Source organism: Sciurus carolinensis, chromosome 2 (assembly GCF_902686445.1).
Source record: "Sciurus carolinensis chromosome 2, mSciCar1.2, whole genome shotgun sequence".
Lineage (NCBI taxonomy): Eukaryota > Metazoa > Chordata > Mammalia > Rodentia > Sciuridae > Sciurus > Sciurus carolinensis.
Window position 1 is genome coordinate 125,475,088 of NC_062214.1, and position 9,079 is coordinate 125,484,166.

At 42.8% G+C, this 9,079-nt stretch overlaps 1 protein-coding gene across 1 annotated transcript; it reads left to right on the forward strand.

Annotated features, from left to right (window-relative positions):
• Nucleotides 1–1,190: 1,190 nt before the first annotated feature.
• LOC124976555 (olfactory receptor 49) lies at nucleotides 1,191–2,174 on the forward strand. The gene has a single exon (XM_047539377.1). The coding sequence runs from the start codon at nucleotides 1,191–1,193 to the stop codon at nucleotides 2,172–2,174; it is 984 nt and encodes a 327-aa protein (XP_047395333.1).
• The last annotated feature ends 6,905 nt before the right edge of the window (nucleotides 2,175–9,079 follow it).

Sequence of the window (9,079 nt, forward strand, 5' to 3'; positions counted from 1 at the left end):
ACCTGCCTCCCTGGAAAACCCAAAGCTCTGAGTGAAACTGACTCTGAATGAAACTCCGACTGCTTTTCTTTACATGGGGAAGACCCCTGCCTCATTCTACGTGGCCCAGATCAGTTCAGAAGAAGATGCGGTTCTAGCTGTGGCAAGACAACCTCCAGGTCAGGTGTACATTCCCACGGGACACGACACAACTGCCCCCTAAAATGATGAATGGTCGGAGGTGGGTGGTACAGCCACGTCCGGGTGCTCAGGCTGCCACAAAAGCCTCTCCTTAAACTCATCAGGCAATTAGGATCAAGGGGGAAATGCCTGGGACTCATGAAGCAGCCTGCTTCCCTCTGTAGCTAGGAGGCCTCCCAGTGGTGACTTGTGGATTGAAATGGGGATGGCTGGGGAGGTATGACACTTTATCAGCAGTCCTGTCTATGTGCTCTATTCCTGAGCTGGACTCCAGGCCTTTGCTAGGTTTATCTGTGCTGAACTTATGAAAGCACAGGTGCAGGAAAATGGATAAAGACCCAAAATTCACAGCCTGTGTTGTATCTGGAGCTCAGGGTTTGTGGGAGGATATGCTAAGAGAAGAACTTGTAAATATCACTGGGAAAGGACCATTAAGAATTTGGAACACAAACGTTCCATGTGAGAATTTTTATTTATGTAGATATTATTGGGGTTATTCTTCATTTAATTTATGAGTATTATGCGTTCCCCCATAAATTTCCTTCTGCCTTTTTATTCATCCAGATACTCAAAAACACCATCAAAGACTCACTCAGGTAATCCTGAAACAGCAACACCCTCATATATGAACTCTTTGGGGATGAAAATCCAATACTGGGGGAACAACTTGAACAAATAGTGTTTAAAGAAGGTTATATTGCAAGGAGCAAACCAAAATTTGTTGAGAAATAGGAATAAAAGTTCAGTTATGAAAAGTCAGAAAGGATAATTTTTGATTCTGAGCCTTACTGAATCACCACTTTCTTCTAACACAGATCCACAGATCCATCTGAGACGAGGCAGGAGGCAGGCACCCCCAGAGGCTCTGCAAATAAACATTTAGTACCTAGTGGTGAGGAATTGTGTCCATCACAGAAATAAAGGATTTGTTAAGCCCAAAATAGGACACTCCTCCCTCTGTCTTTTCAGTTCAGACTTGTCCTCAGATGCTCAGAACACCATAACCCCTGATGCTGACCACCTTTGACACTCCAGCACCAGCAGAGGTCAGAGGAGCCACGGGGAACCACACCACTGTCACCGAGTTTGTCCTCTTGGGGCTCTCAGATGCCTGTGAGCTACAGATGCTCATCTTCCTGGGGTTCCTCCTGACCTACCTCCTCATACTGCTGGGGAACATCCTCATCGTGGCCATCACCCTTCTGGACAGGCGCCTCCACACCCCCATGTACTACTTCCTCCGTAACTTTGCTGTCCTGGAGATCTGGTTCACCTCGGTCATCTTCCCCAAGATGCTGACCAACATCCTCACAGGACACAAGACCATCTCCCTAGCTGGCTGCTTCCTACAAAGTTTCCTCTATTTCTCCCTTGGTACCACAGAATTCTTCCTATTGGCAGTGATGTCCTTTGACAGGTATGTGGCCATCTGTAACCCCTTGCATTATGCCACCATCATGAGCAAAAGGGTGTGTGTCCAGCTAGTGCTCTGCTCCTGGATGACAGGTTTCCTTCTCATCTCTGTTCCTAGTTACATCACATTTCAGCAGCCTTTCTGTGGCCCCAATATCATCAATCATTTCTTCTGTGACAACTTTCCACTCCTAGAACTCGTATGTGCAGATACAAGTCTGATGGAGCTTCTGGGGTTTGTGATAGCCAACTTCAGTCTCCTGGGAACTCTGGCTGTGACGGCCACCTGCTATGGCCACATCCTCCACACCATCCTACACATCCCCTCAGCCAAGGAGAGGCACAGAGCCTTCTCAACCTGCTCCTCCCACATCATTGTGGTGTCTCTCTTCTATGGCAGCTGCATCTTCATGTATGTCCGGTCAGGCAAGGGTGGGCAGGGAGAAGACCAGAACAAGGTGGTGGCGTTGCTCAACACCGTGGTGACCCCGACACTCAACCCCTTCATCTACACCCTGAGGAACAAACAGGTGAAGCAGATATTTAGGGAGCAGGTGAGCAAGCTCCTCTCACAAAGTTGAGCTAAGGTGAGAGAAAAAGTTGCCCCCTTGCCTGATCCTCTGCTAATGAAGCTCCTTTCCTGATTTCCATGGATTCTCCCTTCATAGACAATTTTTTGCCATATATTCTCACACACAGCCATTTCCTATATGTATTCATTATTGGTCCATTCAATCTTGTTCAGAAAATAGAAAACTCAATATGTGACATATGTGTTGGTATTTCTAACATCATTCTTTATGGTAAAACATTGAAAGATTACCCTCTGAGAACAGAAATAAACTAAAAATACCTACTATCACACCTTTATTTTAGTAGAGTTTCTAACCAATGCACTAGAGCAAGAAAAAAAGTTAAAGGACTAAGCAAGAAGGAAAGAAATACTATCATTATCACCACTAACATGGTCTTGGAATTAATAAGTTCATGGATACAAGTTCAACATACAAGAAGTTTAATGTTTGTTTTATGTTTTTACTCTGGCAATAAATAGAAAATTTAAATGTTTAATGATATGATTTTCAGTAGCATCAAAAAATATCAAATATCTAGGATAAATCTAATGAAAGTACACCTATGCTTTACTCAAGAACTACAAAGCTGCTGGACCTGGTGGCACACAACTATAATCCTAGCTACCCAGAAGGTTGAGGCAGGAAGATAGCAATTCAAGGTCAGCCTCAGCAAATTAGTAAACCCTATCACAAAATAAAAAATAAAGTCATCTCGGGAGGTAGTGCAGAGATAGAGTACTTGCTTTGCATGGGTGAGACCATAGGTTTGAACCCCTATCCTGCAAAAAGAAACAGAAAAAGAACTACAAAACATTGTTAAGGAAAATAAAAGAGTAAATAATTGGAGCATTTTTCTATACTCATAGGTTTGAAGATTCTATATTATTTCCCCGTTGTTCTGGGTATTTAAGAGTCCCAACCAAAATCTAGAAAGGTAGAAATTGACATACTGACTCTAAAATCATTATGAAAATGCAGTGAGCCAAGAGAACCAAGACAATATTGGACAATTACAGAACTTGGTAATAAGTAGAGAGCTTATAGTACTAAAAGTGCCCTTGCACGCACGAGCATTATTTAAATTTCCCAACACATGTGGCCACATGTAGCATGATGATCCCCATTTTCCAATAGGGGACAGAGAATCTCAAGGGTTAGGGGTACATGCCTAAGACTACCCAGCTGTTAGGAGGTGACTGAGTCAGAACTTAAACTCGGATCCTCCAATTCCAGGTCTGGTGCACCTTCTCATGTATAGTGCTGCTCACGTTGAGGGAAGCAGGGAGGCTGTGGCAGGAAAAGAGCTCTCAGAGGGCACAAAGGCGTGATAGGAAGGGAGATGGGAAGATGATGTGAGCCCCTTTCACAGCTTTGCCAAGGACCAAGCCTGAATGGACCTCACTGTCCACTCCCTGCCTTTGACACCAGGTGAGAATTCCCCAGTGTCCTGTGGAACACTACGCTGTGCTGCTCATTTAGATGTCAGAACACAACTTATCTACACACATGAACTCACAAGGTCTAGAGTAGCCCCCAAATCTGATGGTCAAATTTGCTGTGCAAAATCCAATCTCTTTCCAGAGACAACTGCACCCAAGGGAGACAGACTTGAAGGGTTTGTTGCAGTATGTACAGATAAGAAGCAGCTCCATGCCCCCCACTCAGCATAATTTCCCCTTGTTTGGCATGAGTTAAAGAATCCATGTATTTCACAAGTTTTTCTTTGAGAATAAATGCCTAAGATGTGCTTCAATAACCCTAAAAATAAAAATTAAAAAATACACAATTGCTCTAATCACAGATTTTACCAATGAAAATTGTTTGAGTCACAGAATTTATCACAAAAAGATGTTAGGAGATGCTATTCAATCTTTGCTTTGAAAATAATCAGGGCAAAGTACTTGCTGTTTGGGAAGAAATTGTTGCACACTCATCCAATTATAAAGGTCAGTACGTCCCAGGCCTCCAAAGGAGGCCTAATGAAATACAACTCTCTCCATAAACATTTCTCTGAATTTACAGCTACCAACCCTGATTCTTATCACTTTCTTGAGCCTCCAACTGTCTTTGGCCTCAAATTTACCTGAAAACTGACCCTGAAGCTTGGTGGTCAAGGGCTTGTTATCCCCAACTGCACTGACTCTGAATCTGACCAGGAGCTCATCCTGACCACCTCTCGTACCGAGTGTTGACTTCTTTATTCTCTAAGTGAAGCCTTCTCATACTGTCGTGGCTTACTATATGGTCAGAAAAAAGAGAAGTCTCCCTATTTGATTAAATGTATCTTAACTTCCACCCCCTGGAGTTGAAACAGCAAATTTGAATGTGTGACAGCCATCAACCCTTCAAAAACAGTTGCCACTCTCCTGTCATCCCTTCAGGTCTCCTTCTGAAAAGTTGTGGACGCCTCCTCCATATCCAAGAAGGACTTGTGATTAAATATTTTGTGATTCTACTTTGTGATTCCAAAAGGGGATAATAGTAGGCACATCAGTGTCCCTTTGTGCCCCAACATCCACTTGACCTTACCACTTCAACATCAGCAACTGCCAATGTTACATCTCAGAGCTCTGAGGGAGTCTCTGGCCTCAGGAGTTGCTCTGACCATGCTCATTTCCTGGAGCTGTCACTCACCAACTCTGCGTCAGAGAAACTGCCTTCAGTGCCCTTGGGAGCCTTCCAAAGAAAATGTCCTTAAGTGAGTCCAAGTTCGTTTACCTTACTAAGGGAGATTCCTGAACAGATTCAGAGGTACACATAAGTTCCTTTGCAGGAGACGTGGCACAGGAGCCTGCCCTCAGTGACCTAGGGTAACTTTCCACTTTAAAGTCCCTCTGTCACTTTTGAAAAGAACATATAAATTTAACCTCCATTAACATTCCCTTGAAAGTATACATCAGAGGGTTGGAATATATCTCAGTGGTAGAGTGCCTGCTTAACATGCATGAAACCTCAGGTTCCAGTCTTAGCACCACCAAAACTGAAAAAGAAGAGAGATCTCAATATCAACCTTTTCTCTCCATTCCTACTGCTCCCATCTAGTTCAAGTTTCCAATATCTGTCATGAATAGCTGCTCTGACCTCCTCAACTACCTCCCTAGCCCTCTCTTTCCCATCTCAAACCTATCCTCCACATAGCAACCAGAGTGAGCTTTATAAAATATCTGTCTAAAACTCATTAATGGAGTCAGGATTCAGGGATGTGTTTAAGACTAGAACCCAGATGAATGCTTAAGTGTGTCTTCTCAATGATCAGTTTTACTTCCCCTCCTCCTGAGTTTTTCCAAGTCAGACAACATAGGCAGTGAAGTGAATAAAAACCAATGCCTTAGTTTCACCTTCAGTGTCCTTTGGTGATTCTGAGGTCATTTGATTTTCTAAGAGAAACTCCCCAGTTGATTTCAAGTTGCCTGTCTTGTCTACTCAAGCCTCACTGTCCAGCAGCAGCTCCTGCCCCTTGCCCCTCACCCATCACCTCCAGTCACACTGGCCTCCTTTCTGGTCCTGGACATTCCATGCCCCCACCTCCTCCAGCCAACATGGCTTTTGCATATGCTTTTTGCTCTTTATGTGTTTTTTTCTCAAGCTGTTCCTATGATGAGCTCAGCTCACTATTCAAATTTCATTTGACATGTCATTCTTCAGGAAAGTCTCCTTGATCACTATATTTATACAGTCCCTCTCATCTTATAATTTTCTATCTCAATACCTATTTGTTTCAGTTGTAGCACTTCAAATTTAAGAGTAGTCCTTCCTTATTCTACCTACTTTACTATAAGCTCCCTAAAGACAGAGACTTGGTTCAGGACTAGCATAAAGTTGGTGCTCAGTGTCAAGCACCATGGTACATGCCAGTAATCCCAGTCACTAGGGAAGCTGAGGTAGGAGGATTGCAAGTTCAGGGCTAGCCTGGGCAGCTTAATGAGACCCCTGGCAATTTCGTGAGAACCTGTCTCAAAATAAAAAATAAAAAGGGCTGGCATTTTAGCTCAATGGTAGAAAGCTCCTGGGTTCAATCCCCAGTTCTGGGGGGGAAAAATCCAAAAGGGTGGTGCTCAGTAAATGTGTACTGAATGGTGGGCATCATACTACAGACACATTTGTTCACTCAGTCATTGTTATTTCATCACCCTATTGATACCTAAAGATAGGACAAGGTTTCCCTGCACCCATATTTATCTGCCATTAACCACCCCTTACAGTTCTGGTCTCTCAAAATATATGACAAACTTTTAACAAATGAGGGCACTCGTTTTTGCTTTGTTCCCCAGAGACCTATAATTGTACTTCTGCTTTAATCACTCAAACAACTTGGAGAAGAATCGTGAGTTAAGTCCCTGAGAGCTCCTCAGGCTGGAAGACCTCTTCCTGCCTGGAGGACCATCCTCAGGGAGCTGCAGGCAGGAGCTGAGGCACTACAGAGTGGCTCTCTCCTCATTCCACTGCCCTCAGCTGTCTGACTTGGGAAAACCCCAGGAGGAGGGGAAAGAGAATTGACCTTTAAGAAAACACATAAGACATTAATCTGGGTCCTCTCCCTAAATACACCCCTGAATCCTGACTCCACTAATAATATCCAGGGAAACTTCCCTCTGGGTGAAATATCCCTGCCCCCAGAGGACCATGCAGATGGGACCATTGCTCAAAAATACCCCACAATCCTTAGAAATAGGATTTCTGTGGATTTTACCAACTACATGTAAACAAAACCTTGCCGGTTCAGTTAACATTTGTTCCACATTTTCACATGATTGTTATAGATATAATCCCAACCTGTGGAACTGAATACAATTTATAATCAAGAGTATAAAATATTCTAAAATATTTTCCAGTTTTCTATCCATTTGTTCTTATCCTCCCTATTTCTCCTCTCTTTTAGGTCATACACCCCTTTGAAGGAGAAGGGAAATACAAGTCAAGGTTGGAGGAAGACATTGTGGGAGGTATTGGGGGTGTAATTTCTAACTAAATCCCTAAAAACAGTATTGATTAGCATTAAAATGTTGATACCAAATCAGATTATTTAGCATTTTTGAGTATTAAGGGACAGACAGATGTGAATGGTGGGAACATGAAGCTAAGAGAATAATTATATAAAATAGGCCAACGGTGCTGACCTCCACATGCTTTCTTTTCCAAGAAGCAATTTACTTGCAGTCTAACCCAGCCTAAGTGGACAGGATCTGTCACATTCCTCAGCAAACTACCTGTTCACTGCAGGAGAAATGCAGACCCAAGATAATCTTGATAAGAGGAACCCAAGTTACCAAGTTAGGAGGAGACTTTTGTGACCAGATCCTGAAATTCTGAGAGATAAAGACAGTTCCTCCTAACCATAAAATTTGTAAGAATTTATGACTAAGAATCCAATTAGAACGGGTCAGCATGGGCCAAGGTGACCTAGAGTTGCCATGACAGTGGGGACTTGAAAGTCTGATGTCACCCCACTGTCAGTCAAAAGTCAAGAAGTGAACCTGGGAGGGACTCTCTGGAAACTTCTCTGGGATCCCCAAAAAAACTGGAGTGTAGGAGAGGCACATTGTTCCTCTCCTCTCTGAGAGGACCCTCTCTCTCTTGAGAGTATCCCCTTTCCCTGTTTCCTATTCTTTTTTCCTATCCCTCAGTAAACTCATTCCTCTTACTGAGTGACATATCTGAAATCTTTCTGACTTGATTGAAAGAATCGGGGTTTGAAGAGGGAGTCTTCACAGTACCTCAGTTTCTCAGAGGTCCCAGCTCCATGAGACTACCATGGCTCCACAATCAATCAACCAACAAATATTTATTGAGTAACTGTCTTATGCCTAAATTTCATTCATTCAGTAGTTTAACAAAACTTTATGTTGCCATGACTTGTATTAGATGCTGTTAGACTTGTGTCAGGGTCAAAAATGATGAGGAAGGCTGGGGTTGCGACTCAGTTGTAGAGTACTCGACTGGCACACATGAGGCACTGGGATCGATTCTCAGCACCACATACAAGTAAATAAAATAAAGGTCCATCAACAACTAAAAAAATATTTTTTTTAAAAATGATGAGAATACGCATCATAGCTCATTTCTGCAAAGACCATCCACACATGCAACTGAACTACAGTCTGAGTTAACTCAAACAGAGCTAGCAATAAATGTCCATAGACAGTAAAATTCAGAATGGGCTGAAGTTTTTTAAAAAATAATAATAATAAAAGCAAAAAACAAACAAACACAAAGTAAATAAAAGAGTAAATGCCTGAGCTGAGTTTTGAAAGAGAAGTATGTAATCGATAAGCAAAAGAAGGTAGGGGGAGGCATCGCAGGCTCTGGGAACAACTTCAGCAAAGGCCAGAGGCTGAATTAAATGGAAGTGCTTTGGGAGCAGTGAGAAAATGAAAAGGACAAAGTAGGTTCTTCATTAGAGCCACAAACCAGACTAAATCTCTTCTAAAGCAATGGTGGAATTTTGTTCAGAGATTGTGTGTGAGTTATGAGTCTTGAAATGGTGGTGGCTTATAATTAAACCATTGTCTCCAGCCATTGTTAGATAGCTACTGAGAAAAACCAGTTACCCCATGCTAATGTATAACTTCTTTGTTTTATGCAAAATAGCCAGCTCCAGTCTAAAAAAGAGCTTGGTACCTCTATTCAAGTGGAAATGAATACCTCCGTCTGGTTGGATAAGAGAAACTCTAGGGCTTTAATGACCACTGAGCCTTTCCTGGACACGCACAGTCTGAGCACCATGCAGACTTCTCTTTCCATCTACAGTATGAGAAGCAAAAGCTCTGCATACAGAAAGGCCTAAGAATGGTCCTAGGCCTTACCATTCCTGTGCAAGCAGCTGATGCAGACAGATACCCCCACCGAGTCTGAAGACAAAGAATTAGGAGATGCCTGAGAAAGACACTGCTGGAGTGAAGAAGAAAAGAAAA

Bases quoted from the DNA above. Each gene is read 5' to 3' on its own strand.
- LOC124976555 (XM_047539377.1), top strand. From the start codon at position 1,191: ATGCTGACCACCTTTGACACTCCAGCACCAGCAGAGGTCAGAGGAGCC.